The 21,982-nt window shown below is 35.2% G+C and overlaps 1 protein-coding gene across 4 annotated transcripts in view; it reads right to left on the bottom strand.

The window, feature by feature from the left end:
* Positions 1–21,982, bottom strand: part of ASPH (aspartate beta-hydroxylase) — a 211,590-nt gene that overhangs the window by 157,810 nt on the left and 31,798 nt on the right. For 2 of the 4 annotated variants that reach the window (XM_055318404.1, XM_055318405.1), the window contains exons 2-4: positions 17,085–17,234; positions 13,945–14,013; positions 211–252 (exon numbers count right to left, since the gene is read on the bottom strand). In XM_055318404.1, coding sequence (XP_055174379.1) covers positions 211–252; positions 13,945–14,013; positions 17,085–17,234 — 261 coding nt within the window. The remainder of the gene's footprint in view (positions 1–210; positions 253–13,944; positions 14,014–17,084; positions 17,235–21,982) is intronic. The other 2 variants (XM_055318402.1, XM_055318403.1) reach the window with 1 other exon arrangement.

Raw genomic sequence — 21,982 nt, 5'->3', positions numbered from 1 at the left:
CCATAAAAAAGGAAAATATTTAAAATTATAGGTTTGTGGCAAAAAATTCTTTAATGATGTCTTGATAAAACTACTATTGGCCAAAGATGCAACCCAAATTAAAAAGCAATGTTTAGCATTAGTAGCTGCATTAACATATCTAGAAAATGTCATGCATTTTCAAGCATTAAATTTGATTCACTCAAGGCTAATTTGATAAACAAAAAATACCTTTAGCCTTAGTTTTTCTCTTGGCTACCCCACCAGGTCCTTCTGTTGGTATTTACAAGATGAAAACAGGTTATAAACAGAAAATATTAAGGGAATTAAAAATGAAGTAACTTTTAAAAAATAATAAAATAAATATCTATAGTTAAAATCAATGCCTCTATTAAACAAATTACATTAAGCTCACCATTTAAAAAACACACTCCTTCAACACATAAATATTTCAAAAAATAATAAAATAAATATCTATAGCTAAAATCAAGGTCTCTATTAAACAAATTACATTAAACTCACCACTTAAAAAACACACTCCTTCAACACATATTATCATTTGTACGTCATTTTGAAACCTTACTTTACTATAATAAAAAAATGCATTGTAATCAGCCTAAGATTCAGTCAACTTCATGACTTGCCATAGACTTGAAAGAATTGTGGGCTTTAGAAAAACCTAATTACCATTGAAATCACATTTCCCTCTCAGCTGTAACCAGTGGCCCTCTGCTTGACACAGATAATCAATTACAAGCACCACACAAGAAAAGACCAGGAGACTTCACTCCCCTACTCAATCACCATTGCCATCCAAAAAAAGATAGCATATTTTGATAGAATTTTAATTTCTATGGTTTGAAAAACCATTGTTTTTTTCCTCCATGGTTTCAAACTTTCTGCATAAAAAAATTATACAAGCAAATACAGATATTATTACAGTCATATAGGTATATGTTAAATTTTTTACTCTTCATCTAAAAATGTTGCAATGGCTTTCTGTTTCTTGTCTTGGCAAATAAAAGTTCTGATAATGGGTTCATCTCCAACTAATGTCAATACCCTATTCCTCGCAGTACACTCTCATTCTAACCAAGCTGTATTTGGCATCCCAGTCAACCAATGCTCTCAGTTCTATCTCCTGATCACACAAATGCTATTTTATACTCATGTATCAGCAAACTTTCCAAGGTGGCATTCCAAGTTGCCAACCCACTTCCTAGGCTCTAAGAGTGGGAGGTATGGTGATTACTGGTAACCTCCTGTGGGGGCAGCACCATGCACCATCTGTCACAGCAGCAATTGGCTATGGTTGTAAAAGAAATCCCCCAAGCAGGGCCTACTCCGTGTTCCTCAAAACCCTAATCACACCCCCACTTTCAGTATGAGATGTTTTCACTCCTATCCTGTTATATTGTTCAAATCATCCTCCATTCCTAAATTCCTTCCTTTATCCATCATGATTTGTTTCTGTCAAATGAGACAGATCATTTGAGAATGGCGATATACTTTGGTAGAAATACCAGTATCATCAGATGGTAGCTATATTAGTCACAAGCATGGCATAACATGTAGAGTTGTTGAAATACTATGTTGTATGTGAAACTAATGTAATATTGTGTGTCAACTATACTTCAGTTAAGAAAAACAAAATATCATTATCCTGGAAAAAAAGTATTAGTGCATGTCTTACTACTGGATACATTTGAAAAAGAAATGTGAATTAACTGTTTCATATAGCTATCTATAACTGTCCAATTTCTTATATACATACAGAATCATAACTAGTGTTTATGGGTGACAACTTATTTTTCACAGATAAAACCCGAATCTTCCCCAAATTCTATTAAAAACAGCATGTCGCCTTATAATACCAAATGCCATCTTGGACCACTCCCCACTAAAGTTTATTTCAGAATAAAATATCAAACTTATTCTTGTAATACCAACTTTTAAATACATGAGCATTATCCAGTGTGCAAAAGAAATTAGCATAAAACATTAAAATGCATGTTTAATGCTGTTCATGTCCCTTTCCTAATTCATGCATATTCTCTCAACACATGCCCAGATTTTCCTGGTAAAAAGCAGAGTGGTTAAGAATCAGAGTACCCAACCACCAAACGTCACTGTTACGATGGAGTCAAAAGAGCTATATTGATGAAAAGCCTAGAGTTAACTTTTGCTATTAATAAAACATTAGAGGGACACCTGGGTGGCTCAGCGGTTGAGCGTCTGTCTTTGACTCAGGGCATGATCCCGGGATTCGGGATCAAGTCCCACATGAGGATCCCTGCGTGGAGCCTACTTCCTCTTCTGCCTATGCCTCTCTATCTCTGTCTCTCATGAATAAATAAAATCTTTTAAATAAATAGATAGATAGATAGATAGATAGATAAATAAAATATTAGATTAGCTTAGTGAAACAGGAGAAAATAATGAGTGCTTTTTAAAAAGTTTCCCAGTTCAGGCATAAATCCATAGAGTGATACATACAATGTGTAATGCTCTGTACTAATTCTAACTTTAGCTACCTTTTCTGAACTTAAAGAATAGAGTCAATAATTTTTCAATATTTTTGACATGATAAAGACTAAGTTAATAATTTAAACAACACTGGTCACATGCAGTCTCAGAAAGAAAGGGTTTAGACAGGAGAGAAAGCACAACACCAAGAAAAGAGGAAGTTAACAGAGGAGGCCCTACATTACAAGAAATGAGAAGAGAGTCAAGAAAACACAGTGTTCTTCCAATCAAAAGTGCAGCTTTAGGAAGGCAGGCAGGAGCAATGGTGTAGGATGAGAATGTTACTGAATTATGTTATTAAATATCCCATAAGGTTCTTCAGATTACAGCTTTACAATAACAGAGGTGGTCACATTACAATGAGAAAACAGAGGTGAGGAAAAGGTGATCAAAAACCCAGGGTGTGTGGGAGGGCCCCCTGACTGCCTTCTTCTTCGGAGAAAACTAATCAGATGTGGAATTTCCCAAGGTTCCCAGTGGGTAGAGAGAAATAAGGGTTTTGCAAGATTTCACTGTCTGCATATTTGATGGCTAGAGGAAACAAAGGCATGCCTGCAGGAAACAGGTACAGAGCCAACAAGAGGGGAGAAATGATCATGAGGGCAGAAGATGCAGGTAAAGATGTGGGTAAAGACTTAACTTTGGAAACCAGAAGATGCAACACCTGCAAAAATGATCAATGAGAGGAAATGACGAAGAAAATTCTGAGAACAAAGAAATGCTATGAAGTGTAGAGGGACAAAGACAATGAAACCAAAGCCAAAGACAACTGCCTTGGTAAAGCAGAAAACAAAATCATTTTCCAGAAGAATAAAATGACCCTAGAAGATGGAAGAGCACGGATAGGTTCTGAATACCTACTAAAAGAATCACTTTGTCACAGCAGTGAGCACCTTACATATAGGCTCAGTTCAGGTGAATTTAGAATAGATCTTTTTACATAAACGATGTGAAGCCCAATGGTGGAGAAGGAGTTAGTGGTGATCCAGGACTAGTGGCAGCATATAGAGAGAAAAACAAAACAAAACAAAAAGACTTTGGGGACATCAAAGAAGTGGCCCCGGAGAAAAACACAAGGCAAGTACGGAAGACTTTGCTTTTATATAATCTTGAATTATGGACAGAATTAAGTTCTTACTTGTAACTATGGTTGATGTGGACTCCCTTTAGTGTCAAAAATCAACTAGCATACCCTATTTTTCTCCTTTTCTCTCTCTACTACCACAGCCAATGCCCAGGAGCAAAATAACAGCAGAGGGAGGACAATTTTATCAAACAATAAAATCCATGACAATATAACTCCTCAAAAATAGTTTCCAAGTGGCATATAAAACATTTTATCAATCAGAGCCTGAAAAGGAAGCATTTTGGTATTCCCTGTAACTTCACTAGGAGGAAAGTTGTTTTTGTTGATAGAATACATTCCAACTGAAGGTAGTCATCAAAAAAGCAGCAGGAAGTGGCTGCAGCCAAAGAGAATGGCAAAGAATAAGTAATCACCATGTGCTTTATTTCCATTTGCCATTATGGTTCCTCCGATGGTTTTTAAGGTGATAACTGTTAATAGCTGTTAACTGAGAATTTTTTAACAGACATTAAAAAAACTAGGCTTTATGTCCTTCCCTTAGAACAAGAGTTGCCTGAAAGTAATTAATGTTATTTTGGCAACTGCCTCAGAGTCACTATCCCACACATTTTCAAGATGAAATGCTCTGTATCAAATTAAAATGCTGAATCATTAAGCCAATGGTTAGACCTGTGGTTCCACCACATGCAACAGACATAATTTTAGAAGACTGGCTCCATTACAGAAACCCAAGTAGCTACTACAGGTTTTCAGAGAGTTGGCCATAGGCTTGGTAGGCTGGGTGTCACTTTGTACTCTGGTCTCTTCTGTCACTCCCTGGTGAGACCTGTGAGTCACCTTGAGCTTCAGTGTCTCATCTTCCTCCTTCCCATACTGAAACATCACAATTTATTTCAACACTGACTACAGACTGGTGGGGGGAAAGGCAGTTCTCAGAGCTAGGCAGACTGCTGCTCTACAATGGATGTCTAGTTTGGCTAAAATGCATGCCAGCACACTACACCAATTTCCTTTTGTTTTTAAATAGATGGTTTAACAATATTATCACAGACATTATTGAAAAAAGAAAGCTACAAACCTTCCAATGTTCTGTGATGAGTGGGAAAGGAGAGATTAGAACACAAGAGAACATAATGACTCAATTCAGGAAGGGATTGCATCCAGAGACCGGAAGTTTGCATGAAGAAGCAGATTAAAATATGAACGTAAGAGATACCGGAAAGCTCACTGGAAGACCTCAGGTAGCACAGGTCAGTTTACCATATGAAATTCCACATGTCATTTTTCTTGGGGAAAAAAAAAAAGTCCAATATTTTTTTCATTTATTTAAGCTGGTTTAAAACACACACACACACACACACACAAAAAAAAAAAAAACCTTAGTGTTTTATCATATGATGGGTAACTCCTGAGGCTTTCACTTATCAAGACTAATGCCCCCAGAAAATATTTAATAAATATCTTATGTTAGGTTCAGTTTTGAAGAGGGATTCAAAAGAAGACTAAGACCTGGTTCCTAACTTCAAGGAACTCACAGTCTAGTTAAAATATCTATTCCCATTTTTACTTGGTTATACAAATATCAATATCAGAAGCAGAGAATTTAGCATAAAATTCTATCAATTAACTTGCAATTATTAAATCTGAGTCGGTGAATTTCTCGAAAATGCACCAAATATGCATTGTCATCAAAGAAAATTCCACAGCCCAAATCACAGAAAACTACTTATTTCATACAGCAGGATCTTATTTAGAAAGGATGATGATATCAAGCACCAAAAGGTATTATCTACCAAGTGACTGATCAAATTAATAATAAATTGTCTATCCTTATAGCTGTTCTTGAGAATTCTCCACAGCTTTATCAGGGTGCACAGAAAACATTTTATTCAGTCTAGCCAACTGTAAATAAAAACAAACCAGAATTCAAGCAGAAAAGTTTTCTTACATGTCTGGATACAGCTCTATGAGACAGGTAGGTAACTCCTAGAAGAAAGAATCAAGTGCAAGATGAAATGGCAGGGTTGTCCAGCATTCCGTTACACCTGAGGCATCTATGTGATTCTCCCAGGCAGCACACTGGCAGTTAGGCCCCAGGGATTTAATAAGACCAACACCCAGAAGATGGCTCTCGAACTAACATAACACCCCACCACTCACGTTCCAGAGAAAATCAGGGCTGAAAGAAGCTAGAGTGCAGAAAAGAAATCCTCAAAATGCCACTTCCTTGATTTTTGAACCAAACTTCAGAGTCCCCAACTGGACACATGGCAGTGCATCTACAGAAACAAGCAGGGCAGATAGGAGACAAGACTACACCTGTATTCCAAGCACATTCTGCAAAGTTCTTCTAGTTGTTTGAAATTAGAAAAGCAGAGTAAATAAGATACAACTTAAAATTCCATAACTACAAATAAATATTCAAATGTACAGAATACAATTTTGCCTTTTTAATAAGCTTAAAAGACATAAAGCTAGGAGCATATTTACAGTATGAAACAGAAAATTATGCACTAAATCTTTAGATTAAAAATTAAAAATTATAATAAAATTTATGCAAAATAATTTTGATGAGCTTCAAAATACTCTACATTAGTTTTGCAAACAACTTTATTTTTTTCTCACCAAACAAGCCTTAGTCACAAGTTGAAGGAAGTCACAGAAGTCAGGGGTTCACCAGCTCCCTTTAACCATCATTAGAGACTTTTCAAAAGGGCTGACTAGAGGGGGTACAAAATAGAAAACTATCTCACTTCCTTACTTTTCACTTACAAAAATAAAGCATAATTAATTTCTGTACCTAAAACACGTATTAGTATCATGATCATGACAAAAAACCATGTAATGATTATAAACATTTTAACACACAAATTTAATTAATTTACTTTTCAAACTGATCACACATCTTCTAGAGTTAGTAGTAAGGAAGCACAGAAAACTAAGACTGCTTTAAAAAATACATCTCAGACAAGCAGCTACATGAATTTCACTGAGGCCTAAGATTGTTTTTAATTTAAACCTAATGAACATTAGTATTTCACAGTACTCAAACTCAAACTCAAAGTGGAAGACACAATGAATTACGGACAAACATTGCATGAACTTTCAAAAAGAACATTATTAAAATCATACTCCTGTGTTTCAGGATATTAACATTTCAAAATCAGAAGCTTTTCACTGTCAGAAACATTAACAGGATGAAAAATATTCCCTGAATAATGAGGGAAAAATAAACTAGAGTTTTAACAGCCATGTAAGCTTTAGGAGATCACTGTCCAATGTACATGTGCAGCCATTTGCGAAAGCAGCTTTAAAATAATGCTTTTTAAGATTTGCAAGTTGCACAGTTTCTTCTGACACATGTAAGGGGTGAGTAAAGGGGGGAAGTCTAGTGTTTCCAGTGTTCTGATTTGATACTTTTACTTTCTGGCTATGGTTGAGTTACAGTACATACTTATAAATATGCGAAAAGCCTAGGATCTTGATTTCCAACAAACTAATTTGTAGTGTTCCCCTCTGAAAAAAATGAGTGACTTAAACACTCACTGAAAGCAATTTGGTTACAAATGAAAAGACAAGGAATGAGTATTTGAAAAGGAGAAATTACTACAGTTAAATAAAATGCTCAAAAATAGAAACATATTCAAATTTTAAGCTCTATGAAGAATCAAAGCCAAGTTAAGTTTAATAGAAGCTCAAAGGGGTTTAAAAACATGAAACACCACTCCCTAAAAGGGTAACAGAAACCAGAGGTCCTGATCACTTTCCAGAGGTAAGGCAACAGATGAAATCTCATTTTATGAATGCATGTTATATATAGCTAATGCAATTCCTTTTGCTAATACTGAAGCAAACTAATTTTAAATGAATTGATTCAAAAACATTTTTAAGGTCTTCTAATAGAAAAAAAAATATTCTCCTGAAAGGAATGACCACTTTTGTAAGTTTAATTTACAAATCTAAAAAATCGTATTCTATCTAAGCCAAAGGTGATGGCCAGTTAATAAGGAAATACAGGAAAAAAATGGAAAAAGACTTATTTAGGATGAATAATTTTAATATGTACATTATTTAAGATACATATTCACATTTTCCCTCCTGTGTAATATGCCTGCTTAAAAAAAATACAAATTACTTTCTCTGGATGTATATTTGGAAATAAAATTAAAAATAAATTTTGCTTTCACACAGAAATATTCAGACACACTGCTATCTGAATATAGTAATTTCACTACCCTAAGGCAAAAACATGGGATTATTTTCAAATTATTTTAAAAGCACCATTAATACAGAATTTTACACTGAAATTTGTATTAACCTAACAAATCAGTTAACCTAAACAAATTACAATAAAAAATATCAGCTTGTTAAAGAACCATCATCACCTTACACACCAGTCATGTTAAAGATCAACAGTCATTTAATTTATGAATCATGCTAGAGACATTTTTATAATCAAGTCCATTATAATCATCTCAATTAATAGTGTTAGAAAGACAAGCATCAAGGGTTAATCACAAAACAATTTACTCTGAAGTTTCTAAATTTAGTTCAGTGAATACATAAGTTGAAACAAAATGATACAGAAACCAATTATACCACCAAAAACATCATTCTCAATGCACTTCGTAAAGGACTACACAAAAATGAGGAATGCCACTTTCTTCACTAGAAGTGGGGGAGCGGAGCAGGGACTAGTTAGAAGCTGTATTGGGGAGAAAGACCACATGGTTGCCTTGTACTGTTTGATCACAGCTGCCCCACTGCACGTTAAGCCCTGGCTGAGCAAAGGAAAGAAAGAAATAGGACACTGCTTCGGGTTTTCATAAGCCAATGACTTCAGTCCCTGAATCAAAGTTACTGGTTATGTAAATCCAAAATGACACAAGTCTTGCCCTGAACCCCTTCATTCTGTGACGTACCATCAACACCATCTGCAGTTTCGCTTTCTTCTTCTTCTTCTTCTAGCATTTCAAAAGGAGTCATTATATCATAGAGAAATGAGAGGAAACCATAAAACCAATCTGAACTTTCCTCTGCTAAAATATTAAGGACTTCCTCAAGAGAATCAATATTTTCATTACTGCCATCTTTGGTCAGGCCTACATAAGAATAAAGGAAGAGAGAAAGAGAAAATAAGGAGAGCAGTTAGGTGGAAAAAAGAAGTGGACAAGAGTGATCTCAAAAAGGATGTGCATCATGGTCACAGAAGTTTACAGAAAAGATACTTTGGAAAATAAAGAAACTGATTACGATGCACACCTTACAATCAACTCTCAATCATATGTACCAAAGGAAAGGCACAATTTGACCAATCCTTGCCATTTCTACCAGGCCCTGACCAGGTTTGCCTTTCTCTCATTAGAGAATCTAGAGCCCCATATACAAAATTGTATTAGCCAAAATCAACTGATTAATGTCAATGTGAAGCGAACAAAAGTAGTATGTGGGTAAAAAGATCCTTCCAACAGCCTCCACATTTTGCTGATTTACCAACCAGATATTATCGAGAGTTGATTATACAACAAGCATTCGCATATAGCAATAAATACTCATTGAAGAAAATAAAAAGGTTCATTTCCTCACACTTTCCCCCTTAGGGCCTAGAGTTTACTTAAGAAACTCTGGAATTAATATGACTAGCAAGATTACTGTTTATAGCAACCACAGATGGATAGAAATTTATTCAAATAATATCAGAAAATCAAATTTTCACACTATAAAATGTGAGCTTTACAGTGCTCTGGCTACTTACTCATGGTCCTATAATTCTGACCAATAAAAAGAGCCAGCTATTAATAATATTCATTCTGTTTACCAATATTAAATTTGGTCAAGGCCCTAGTCAGTCATTTGCAACAGGAATATTTAAAGTCCTCTTCCCATAAGCCCAAGAAATGAGCTTCTATTGTAAAGACCCCCTGATTCCTGTTGTTTTTTAAGTATTACTTCCAAAACAGGACATCTTGATGGAAAGAAAGCAAAGAATATATTGGTTTTATTATTTTCTTTTCCTGTGAAGAACTGGCTTTGGGTAAGAAACATCGCACAAGCCAGTAAATATCAAAATCCACCAATATTGCCATGCTCTATAAAACAAACCCGTAATTCTGAAAAAGAAAAAACAGGGTAGAAAGCTCTGGCTGTAAGAAATGTGAACATTCATGACTTTCGAGCTTTTCATACTATAACCACCTTATTCAGTAGGTTGGACCTTGGCAAGTAAACATTTCTCCATTTAACATAACCGCTAGCAATCAAGATGCTGGTTAGGTACAACAGATAAGGTATAACAATAAGACACCTAGTATAAATATTAAAGTATACAGTGTTTTTTCCCCATTTTAGTGCATAGAGCTACATTGTATCATTGTGTATGGGGGTCACGGAGAGAAAACAAGTTGGTATTTCTGGTATTTAAATTATTTTTTGACACAACTAGAATATATTTTCACTGAATTTCACAGTTGACAAATGCTAGGAACAGAGGAGATCTGTATTTCCACTGAAATCTCTGTAGGAATAACATTGTTTCTTATTCTTGCCTTGAAACACTATAGCTATGTATATTTATAATGAACCTTTATTTCTCTCCATTTTCAAATGTTAGTACTTCAAAGTATCAACTACAAAATATAAAACTTTGCTATCCTTCAGTATGACAAGCTGAAGTATTTAACAAATGTGGAAAAGGACCTGAGCAAACTACTGACCCAACTATGCAACCAACCTTCCTTTGGTTCTTAAGACAAAAGCACTACTCCAAAGAGAAAAAGGAAATATTCTGGGTGTACAATTCCTTAGCCTCTAAGAGCAAGCCTGAACCAAGGGCAGGGTGTGAGCACCTCTGAGTGGACAAGATCTAGGTCACTTATGCATCTGTCTAGTCTACAAATATTTATCAAGGCTCTAGGAATTGTTGACTGGCTTCCCTTTTGTTCTCCAGCCATACCTCATATGTTGCCAGCTAGGTGCTAGTCACGGAAAAGGACAATCATGTAATCCTTAGGTGGCATTACTCTAAAATGATGTTACTCTTAGCAATTGGTCCTTGGACCATTTTCCTGTTGATTTTTTTGGGAAACAAGTTTTCAGAGAATCCAATTTCCAGCAATGCAGTTTTCAATAATCCAAACCAGTATCAAAGGTAATTTATTTTTAAAAATTTGGCCACAAAAGTAGGGAGCTATGTCAACTATAAAAGGCTTTAGCAGGGGTGCCAGGGTGGCTCAGTGGTTGAGCATCTGCCTTTGGCTCAGGGCGTGATTCCAGGATCCTGGGATCAGGTCCTGCATAGGGCTCCCCTCAGGGAGCTTGCTTCTCCCTCTGCCTGTGTCTTTGCCTCTCTCTCTGTGTGTCTCTCATGAATAAATAAAATCTCAAAAAAAAAAAAAAAAAAAGAAAGAAAGAAACAAACCTTTATTAGAAAAAGAAAAGGCTTAGCATATTTTCAAAGTAAATCATAAGGGCCACAGCCAGAAACAATGAAATGAAATTAATGATGGCTGTTCAGAATATCTTGATTTACTCACACATATTTCATCCTCCCTTTATATTTCACAGGAAAAAACAAATCTTAAGATGTCAAATGTAAATATGAATGTGAACACTTCCTCAAACTGATAAGATTAGATATATGCAAATTTAAGAATGTAGAAAGAAACACTTATGAAAGAAATGCCAAACCTATGAAAGCTCAGCATATTTCAACTGTTACTACAAACTCTCTCCTAATCTCTAGCTTCCTACCTGCATCTGCCCTATGGTATCCCAGTGCCTTAATCCAAAGCCCTTACCCCTGAGCTGCCTCTCCAAAAGAATGCACCCAGGAAGCCTGGCTTCTTTTTGGGTACACGCTCACTGTATTTGCTCCCCCACAGCCTCTCCCTGAACATACAGAACCCATTAACATCTCTGTACCCCTAGAAACTTCACTAGGCTCTCCCTTTGCAACCACCTGCCCGTAACAGAGGCACAACTAAACTACAATAACCTCCCAAAATTAAAAAAGAACTTTAGTCATAAAATTCAAATCCAGGGGTGCCTGGGTGGCTCAGTCAGTTAAGCGGCTGCCTTAGTTCAGGTCATGATCTCAAAATCCTCAAACGGAGCTCCTTGTCAAGCTCCCTGCTCAGCAGGGAGTCTGCTTCTCCCTCTGCCCTTCCTCCTATTTATGCTTTCTCTCTCTCTCTCAAATAAATAAATAAATAAAAATCTTTAAAAAGTTTTTTAAAAAATTCAATTCCAGTCAAGCTTGTATTTCCTGCAGAGAATTCAATCACTATAGAAATATGGTCAGAAGACATAAGTGAGGGACACCTGGGTGGCTCAGTGATTGAGTGTCTGCTTTGGCTCAGGGCATGATCCCAGGATCCGAGATCAAGTCCCCACATCGGGCTCCCTGCAGGAAGCCTGCTTCTCCCTCTGCCTCTCTCTCTCTCTCTGTCTCTTTCTCTCTGTCTTTAGAAAAAATAAGTAAAATCTTTAAAAAAAAAAAAAAAAGACATAAGTGAGTCTGACAGCTCACCCTTTGTTTCAGCTGTGAAGCCACAAGCTGTGAATTACTACCTTTATATGATAAAATTGTTTATTTTAGCCTTTGTGCATTTAATAGTCAAATTATCAAAATGAACTCTGGGATTCACCAAATTTGGTTCTACCTCCAAATATATAATTCTTATAAAAGGAACAAGTTATGATTTGCCCATACCAAATATGTGTCTACTGCAAATGGCAATGTTCTAAGTTACAATTAATTAACCTCTTAATGGTTGCTTAATAACCTTACAGGAAAGAAACTCTACTAAAAATCAAGTTATTAATGTTGTTTGATATAGAAATTAGTGTTCTATGGAAGAAATAACATTCTAATTTTTAACAGTTGATATTTCTTGATAGACCACATAGCTGACTTTAAGCCAAAAAAAAAAAACCCAACAAAATATAAATGAGAAGTAATATTATTTCTAAAAATGAGGAAACATAGCCCACATGAAGTTATCTTTAACATGAAAAAGCTTCACTATTCAGAATCCAGCATTTAAAGTAAAGTAATACAATGGAGTAATAAACCATTTATAGGCAAGCAAATTAGCATCATTCTGAGAGGTTAAATTCTATATATTTTACTTCTTTTGCATGTCTAGGATTATAGTCTTGAGGATTTACTATATTAATAGAAAAATTTAGATATATAATGACAAAATTACTCAGAAAATTCCATTAAGGTTAAGATAGGAAAAAAATGTTGATAGCAAGCTTCCACTGTTAAGTAGCAAACATAATTTTCACTGAGATGTAATAAGAAAACATAAGCTAAGGTCAAAATTACGAAGCAAAATACATTTAATCACAACTAAACCCCTTTTTTCATATGTAGAACTTCCTGTTTTATAAGGAGGTTAAAATTAATCTACCTAAAAGTGTTCCGTTGGTTATAGATGTGATACCCTCCCATTTTTTTATATCCGTAAAATAAACACAAAATTATGTGTCTAAGATGAATTTCTTTGCACCATTACTCTAGTAAGCATAGTATACATTATCATGATATATTTATTTCTCTAAATACTCTAATATACAAAATTTTAATACATGTAACAGCAGTACATAGTAAAGCAAAGTGTTGCTCTCTAACAAGCAGAAACACACATCTCACCAGGCCAGATTACATAAAATTTGTATATTAAAATTAGCATCATCCTTTCTAGGAAGGTAGCATTTTAAAACAAATGAGGGAATATCACATATTTATATATTACAAGAAATATCTCAAAGATAAAGATAGGTAATTCTGGTGGTACAAAGAGAAGGGCTCAAGATGTCTAAAATAAAGAAACCCAACCAAAAACTACTGGTTCATATTTTAATATTACCTTTAAAATATGCATAGAATATTTTTTAAAAATGTTTGCTACCACAATTTTATTTCAAAATGGACTAATATAAGTCTTTAGAAACTTACATTTTCAAATGGAAGTGAACTACATCAACTGATGCTAAATAGTGGCTATAATTACAACACTTGAAAACAGGCTAGTACATTATCTCTATGTTCAAATATTGAGAATAGGAACTGCTCTAAATCTGAACACAGACATTAAATTATACTTATTGAAAATATATGTGCAAGAGCTATATGCTTATTCATTTATAAAAGTATATTGAAATAGAAGTACTTGGAAAAACAATTAAGCCATTAACATTTCAGTGAGAATGAAATATATAATTGAAGTGGGAAAATACCTTCCATAAAATGTGTATCACTGGACAAAGATATTGTCAAGGCAAAGGTATTATTTTGTTTCTAGCATTTTACCACCACTAACAACAACAAAAAAATATCTACTTGCCTAGTAAAACTTTGGCATCATCCACATCAAAATCTCCATCACCATCAGCATCATAGACTCCTAGTTTTCCTGCAAAAGGGAGGAAAAGATGTATAGGAAGAAAAGGGAGAGCAAGTTTTATAAGGTATTACCACTACTACAGTCCTGACCATCAGCCATAAATATTACCAATCAATGCAATTCTTTGCTCTCTGAATCCTGGAAAGTAGTGGTAAGTGAAGATCTTACCTAAAATGACAGACAATTCACAGATAGATTCAGAAAATGTCTACCTTAGAATCTAAGGCATATAACTGAGGTAATATTTTCCTTAAAGTTTTAATAATCCCCTGATTTAATCATTTCAGATGAAATTTTTTTATTATGTTGCTAAAAATAGTTTAGGTAAACATTTCAATATATATAAAAAAACATTATTGATTTCTAACAGTTACATAAAAAGTAATGTTTCCACAGTATGAAAGTTCTTCACACCATCAATATTCAAAATAAAAAAGAATACCCACCAAGCCTCAAAGACTAAATATAAATAACTAATGTCAAGTACTAAAAATAAGAAGGCAATTGATTTTATATTTTACAATAATGATTCATAAGAAAAACATCATGAATCAACCTAAAAAAAAAAAAAAAGGACTTATGGAAATACTTCCAGAAAAAAAAAAAAAACACAGCATGTAAAACTGGCTTTCTGAAATTACAAAGGGAAGCTTAGTTATCCCACTTCAAATTTACCTAACACTGGCCTCTACTATCAAGAAAAAAACCAAAACTTGGAACAGGCCACTTGAGAAGATAGTACTACCAGAGCCTTTCCTCTTCAAACAGAGTAAAATGTATCTAAGGCTCTATCATCTAAGGAGCACTGCTATGTTTAGCATGCCAAACATAAGTTAAATACATTCAGTTCCCTAAAAAACATTCTAAAGTCAACGTCATTTAGAATTCAGCATTGGATAATGGCTGTGAGGAGACATACTGTACAGCAATATTTTAAATAGCATCCACAAATATGGCAATGATACTAAAAAAACCAGTCTGCAGCACTGTTACCATCTCTTTAATAAAAAGTAAGTCAAAACATTGCAGAAGGGCAGGCAAAACTTTTGGAGTAGAGTGGCTGTGATCAATTTTTACCCTCCCAAAGCCCTTGTTCTACTTAGGAAAACAGTGAACTAGCTATGTAGAAGTTTGGTTTAGAAAGCACACATTTAAAATAAAAACAAAAACAATAATAAAACAGAAAGATAAGAAAGTTATCATTTCTACTGCTAAGAGAATGTAAATAAAAAATGCTGATCAGCAGGTCGAGGTGTCTACAGCACATAGCTCAAGTAACGTTAAAATGACAAAACACCATACTTTCTGACAAACGTTAAGGGGGAGAATTGGTCCTACCACCTATTTTCTCTGATGCAGGGAGGGGATAACTAAATTAACAGAATAACGATGAGGTTTTAGAGACTAACACAAGTCGACTTAAAATGCATCTCTAATAGCCTACCTTGAAGTACCTCCGATAAGTTATAACGGAAGTCCTTTGCTTTGGCTGCATGCATGTAAAAACACAAAAATTGTTACTTGCCCTTAAACGTACAAATATTTTAAATCTCTTCTTTTGTTTAACAGATGTTCCCTGGCAACATATCACTGTAAGTCAACAAAAGCACCCATCTACTCAGAAGTTTGTCTCCAAACTAAAATTGTTCCTCTATTACTCTATCAATATATCCAGAGACACTCTCCTTTAAGTAATGATGAAAAGTTTCAACAAAGGGCAGGTTATCCGTAAGTGTGTATTGCCTCCCACCCCCGCCAAAAGATGACTATAATCTAACATCTATGGCAGAAGTACATAAAATAGAATACATAAAGAAGGCTTTATGGGAGGGAGGCAGTTTTCTGTGCAGCATGGTACATATAGAAGAGCATGCATTTTTTTTCAGGGTCCACACTTTTCCCTGGATTATTAAAGAGGAAGACCAGGTATTCATAACAGCCAAAAAGTGGAAGGAACCCAAAGGTCCATCACTGATGAATGAATTAAGCAAAACGTGGTATATACCCATACACTGGGATACTTTCAGCTATAATATAAAGTACTGAACCCTGAAAACGGTATGCTAAATGCAAAAAGGCCACATATTGTATGATTCCACTTATATGAAATGCCAAGAGTAAGAAAATCACAGACACAGAAAATATATTAGTGTTTGCCAGGAGAGGGGAAGAGAGGGTGATGGAAATATTCTGAATTAGATAATGAGAATTATATTAAAAACCAGTGAACTATGCATTTCACATATTTATCAATATTGAATTTTATGTAATATAAATTTTATCTCAATTTAAAAAAAGACTTTGTGACTTTGAAGTGTGACTCCCAAAATGGTAAAGAATCATTAATGTAAAAAGTCATGAAAAACAGCAATGATTATGGGGAGAGAAAAGGAAAAATAAGGAGAAAGGAAGACAACTACCGGAAATAACATGACAAACTCCCCAACAGCATACAGATAGCACCTATACCTACACGCGCGCACACACACACCCCTTCATCGCATCACCTACACACATAGACACATCCCTATTCCAGCATATAGACACAGATACTCACCCTTATCCCAACACCTACACACACACACACACCCACCCTAGACCAACACCAATACACACATATACAAACAAACACACAAACACTGATTGAGTCCAACAAAGATGAAGGTTGTCCTTCAAAATGCTCTCTAAGGAAGGTCTTACAAACTGGGTCCTGACATAAATTCAGTGGCTGATAAATGTTTAAAATTCATAACATAACAAGATGGAAAAGAAATTATACAGTACTGCATTAACTAAGAGTTAAGTATTATTTGACAAAACTTTTCTGTGTGATATATATACAATATAAAGCCTATTTTTAAAATTTTTACTACAGATTATGTTCGAAGAAGTTGAAAAACCACTACTCCCAGGTAACCCTAATAACATTCTCTTTTGTTCCTACCCTATGAGAACTGTATTGAGAACTGAAAGTCTAAAGAAATTAAGAGTACCCCCAAAATAATGATAAATCTTAAGATTACTAAAGGATGTCCTTCATGCTTACAAATTCACATAAGAAATGATACCAAAATTCTTACCTAAAACTTCTTCATAATCAACAAGATCAAACCAGACGACAGCTACTGATGTCCAGACTCCCAGCAATGCAATGACCATAAACCATGTGAAAAATGAACTTCCAGAAAGTCCTCCTTTCTTCCCATTTTTGTGTCCTCCATGCTTTGCCTCTGTTTAAAAATAAAACAGGTGAACAATGTCATTATGTGAACAAGTTCACTATGTAACTGAACACCTCTTTTTGCTGAATTATTTCTCCAGTAATTTGAAAGTACTTACAATGGTAAATCATTCAAAAATAGTTTTCACTCAAGTTCTCAAAAGATGTTGCATAAAAAAAAATTGAAACAAAAAAGATTCTGCTTAGACTCAACACCACATATATAAAACTGACTTAGAAGTAATGAAAAAATAAACTACTCATTGGCTAGCAATTTTTTAAAAAATAAAGGTTGATATAACATGTATATGTAATCTATAACCTTCCAAGTTCTTTATCCAAATCTCCTACATATAACCTCCTCCAAAGTTCAGTGAATATCAACAACTTAATGAAGTCACATAGAAATGTGGTCACAACTTTTTCTCTGACCCATTTGTCTCCAGAAATTAAAAAGCCGGTTAATGGCCAGAGAAATATCTCCCCACAAAATGACTCCATATTCTTAGCCAGAGAGAGAGACACAAGAAGGAAAGAAACTATTTATAGGAAATAGAGGCCAGGGAAGAAGAGAAACAAAACAGTACAACAATCAGCCCCCCTCCTTCACAAGATCCACCAGGGCCTGAGGAGGCAGGAGACAGGAAAAGGCTCATCATTCACAATCGGTCTCAATACAGGAAACAGCTCTGTATACTGTGGTCCACTGAGTGTCATTTATCACATTTGCTATTCTCCTGGAAATAGTCTTCTTACAGCCAAAAGTAGATAAAAATAATGAAAGTCAAGTGATAATAATGGAAAGTCGTCAACACTGCCCTTAAAAGAAAGGACCACAGTATTCAAATTTCTCTTGAAAAGGAACATAATAAATATTATTAAAAGGATAGGTTTTATTCCCAAATAACCTCTGAGAAAAGGAAAAGTTTATCAACCGGGTAGTATAGCAGGACACGGACTTCTCTTTGTCGAGCACGTGTCCTGTAGTTCAAAGTGCTTCCATGTGCACGGCTGCATGTGATTCTCACACAGGTCTGGCCAGTGTATCTCAAGAGGTCGTTTCTGAATGCCTATAAAGAACAATTCCTTATCCTGTGTAACTGTGCCTCACACTGCAGGGCAACTGGCATCCCTGGTTACCTCGGGTCCCAAAGGTAAGCAGTTCCCCAATTATGACAAACAAAAATATCCCCAAACTTTTCTCAGTGTCCTCTCCAAGGTAGTGACTGGTTCAGAACCACTGGGGGTTAAGGACAGGAACAATCATCCCTGTTTTATAGAAAAAACATTAAATGATTTACTCCAAGTCCCCAGCACAAGTTGGGTAGAGCTAGGAGCATTAACCCTAACTTCTATGGTCCTGAGTTCCTTGATCCATGTGAGAGGGCCAAATTACATGCCTTTAAAAAAGCTCACTAGCTCCAATCTAGAACTTGCTTTCTCACCCCTAAATCTAACTCTCATTATAGAATACTGGTAGTAGTATCCAGTGGCTCAAATCAAGGATATACAGCCAAATCTTCTGGGGGGAAAAAAAAGGAAATGAAAGTCTTATTAAAAAGATACACTTTTTTTTTTTTTAAACAACCACTAGATCAACTTTTCAAAAGGGGCCATAAAAACTAAATTGGTTTGAGAGAGCGTGTGTGTGTGTGTGTGTGTGTGTGTACACACTCAAGTACATACATTTTTTATCTATATATCCATATTTAAGTATGTAAAATCATGACTATATAAGACAAATTTCATTCTTAATGAAAAAGTCAACTTCCTTTTCTAATGTTCTTTAAATATTAATAGGCCTATCAAAAAGGGCCAGATTTATAGTTATAGGATGAATTCACAAAAGAATATTTACCAAATAACATCTAATCTGTTTCTAATATAGTATAAAAAGTATTAAAAATCTCCAAAAAATAAATAAAATAAAAAATAAATAAAAATCTCCTAAAAGCTGGCTACATAAAATCAAATGTTTACATTAAAAAAATTCTTACAAGGCATAGATTATAACATTACATGTTAAATTCACTTAAAACAGGCTTCACGGTTTCATTATCTGAACACAGTCATGGGGCAGCGAGACTAGGTGAAAACTTCAGCAATGCTGATGGGGGAAAATGATGATTTCTAATACTTTTGTGTGTCTTAAGCATAAATATTATAAGAACAATATAGAGTATCATTAAATTTTTTAAAAAATAAAAAAAGAGTAGACAGGAGTACCACAGATTCACTGTAATGTTGTATTTTACTTTATTAAAACTTCTGTGCACATGAAGACATTTTTCAATGCTGTATTTTAAAAAATCTTTATTTCTGGGGTGCCTGGGGGGCATAGTCAATTAAACGTCCAACTCCTGGGCAGCCCAGGGGGCGGTTTAGCGCTGCCTTCGGCCCAGGGCATGATCCTGGAGTCCTGGGATCAAGTCCCAAGTCAGGCTTCCTTCATGGAGCCTGTTTCTCCCTCTGCCTGTGTCTCTACCTCCCTCCCTCTCTCTCTCTTTCTCATGAATGAATAAATAAATAAAATCTTTAAAAAAAATAAACTTCCAATTCCTGATTTTGGCTCAGGTCATTACTAGCATAGGGCTCTGCACTCAGCATGGAGTCTCTCCCTCTCCCTCCACTGCCCTCTTACTCGTACTCACCCCTTCTCTCTCTCTCCATCAAATACATAAATATTAAAAAAAAAAAACCAACCCTGATTTCTATATAGCATACAAATATATGCATACAAAACTGTTACACAGCATACTGATTATAATAAGGAAAATACCTTCTGGAATATCCATTTACCTCCAAATATGGATTTATTTATTTATGTATTTATACATTTTATTTATTTATTCATGAGACACACAGAGAGAGATGCAGAGACACAGGCAGAGGGAGAAGCAAGCTCCTCGTAGGGAGCCCAATGTGGGACTCAATCCTGGGACCCTGAAATCACACCCTGTGCTGAAGGCAGCCACTCAACCACTGAGCCACCCAGGCATTTGGGTTTATAATTTAAAATGAGCTCTAGGGGATCCCTGGGTGGCGCAGCGGTTTAGCGCCTGCCTTTGGCCCAGGGCGCGGTCCTGGAGACCCGGGATCGAATCCCACATCGGGCTCCCGGTGCATGGAGCCTGCTTCTCCCTCTGCCTGTGTCTCTGCCTCTCTCTCTCTCTCTCTCTCTCTGTGTGTGTGTGTGACTATCATAAATAAATAAAAAATAAAATAAAATAAAATAAAATAAAATGAGCTTGTAATGAAATAGCTAATGAACCAAAATAATTATTTGAATTCAAAGTTTAATTCTATCTCCATATCTTTCTTTAAGCAGAAACAGAGAAGGAAACTTTCTTAGATTCTCAAAAGGAGAGACCTCATTTATCCAAGTTAATTCAGCAAATATTCATCTAAGTCACTGACCTGCAACACCAAATACAAGTAAAAAGTGCAAAAAGGTTTTTTTTAAATCACACAAATGCACACACCATGGCAGAGATAAGGGATGAAGTAGGGAGAGTGAAACAGAGTAAAGAACATACCTTTTTTTAGAATCGACTGACTTACATTTGTTTTAGTCATGATCCAACAACTCTGATCAAGTTTCCAAACTTACTGCACAAAACTAAATAACTTGAAAGACAACCTCACCTGAGTTCAAGCAACAAAGTGCTGCTAAAAGGAAGGTCTGTGGGAGGTATGAAAACCAGCAGCAAAGGCAGACGAAGAATTTGAGAAAAACTAAATGGCAGGGGATCCCTGGGTGGCTCAGTGGTTTAGCGCCTGCCTTCGGCCCAGGGTGTGATCCTGAAGTCTCGAGATCGAGTCCCATATCAGGTTCCCTGCATGGTGCCCGCTTCTCCTTCTGCCTGTGTCTCTGCCTCTCTCTCTCTCTCTCTCTGTCTGTCTCTTTCTATGTCTCTCATGAATAAATAAATAAAATCTTTAAAAAAAAAACTAAATGGCAGGGGTGATTTATGATTGGTGCTTGTAGGCAAACCCCAAATTGTCTTTAAAATAATCTTAAGTACAAGGAAATGATGGCATTCAGATTGAATCTGTCATTAATATATTATTTAAAACTGTTCAAGTATGCAAAAAACATAAGAAATATTTTTTAACATATAAGAAATCAAGATTTTTCATTTACGGTATTATTTATCAAACAGATTTACCACTTTGAAAGATGAATGTCAAAAAAAGGGATCAATGTTATTTAGAATATGAAATTACTAGCAATATCTTATCCATCCTTTCTAATGTCAAATAAATTGTTACTCTAGCATCATTAATCTTATTACTGTTAATATTTTCTAATTCCATAACGGAACAAAACAGTAAATTATAGAAAGAAAATATTTCCCAAGACATGACTGTTAGGGGAACTTTTTAATTGACACCCAGTAATACTTCCTTGATATGTCACTTTGTAAATATGGTACCTAGTCCCAATGGGCAGATTATTTTCTGTCCAGTTAACTTAAAAAAAAAAAAGAAAGCACAGTAAGATAAACACTTCAAGAGAGTTTAAAACACTCTAAGCAACCTGAAATCAGCACTTTGTTCCAAAGATATTCTGGAAGAATGTCTAGCTGTTAATATTATATTTTAAGATCAGAATAAATCTAAGAGTCTTCATTTCATCTTCTGACTCATTATTTGACCTCTAGTCCCAGAATTAGTTAAGATTTTTTTAATGGGGGTTAAGAATATGGCAAGAACTATGTGATTCACTTTTTTTCCATGCAGACCCATCAAAAGTAA

This window comes from Nyctereutes procyonoides, unplaced genomic scaffold, assembly GCF_905146905.1.
Source record: "Nyctereutes procyonoides isolate TBG_1078 unplaced genomic scaffold, NYPRO_anot_genome, whole genome shotgun sequence".
Taxonomy (NCBI): domain Eukaryota; kingdom Metazoa; phylum Chordata; class Mammalia; order Carnivora; family Canidae; genus Nyctereutes; species Nyctereutes procyonoides.
The sequence above is the reverse complement of the archived record's forward strand: the minus strand, read 5'-3'. Positions and strand labels throughout refer to the sequence as shown.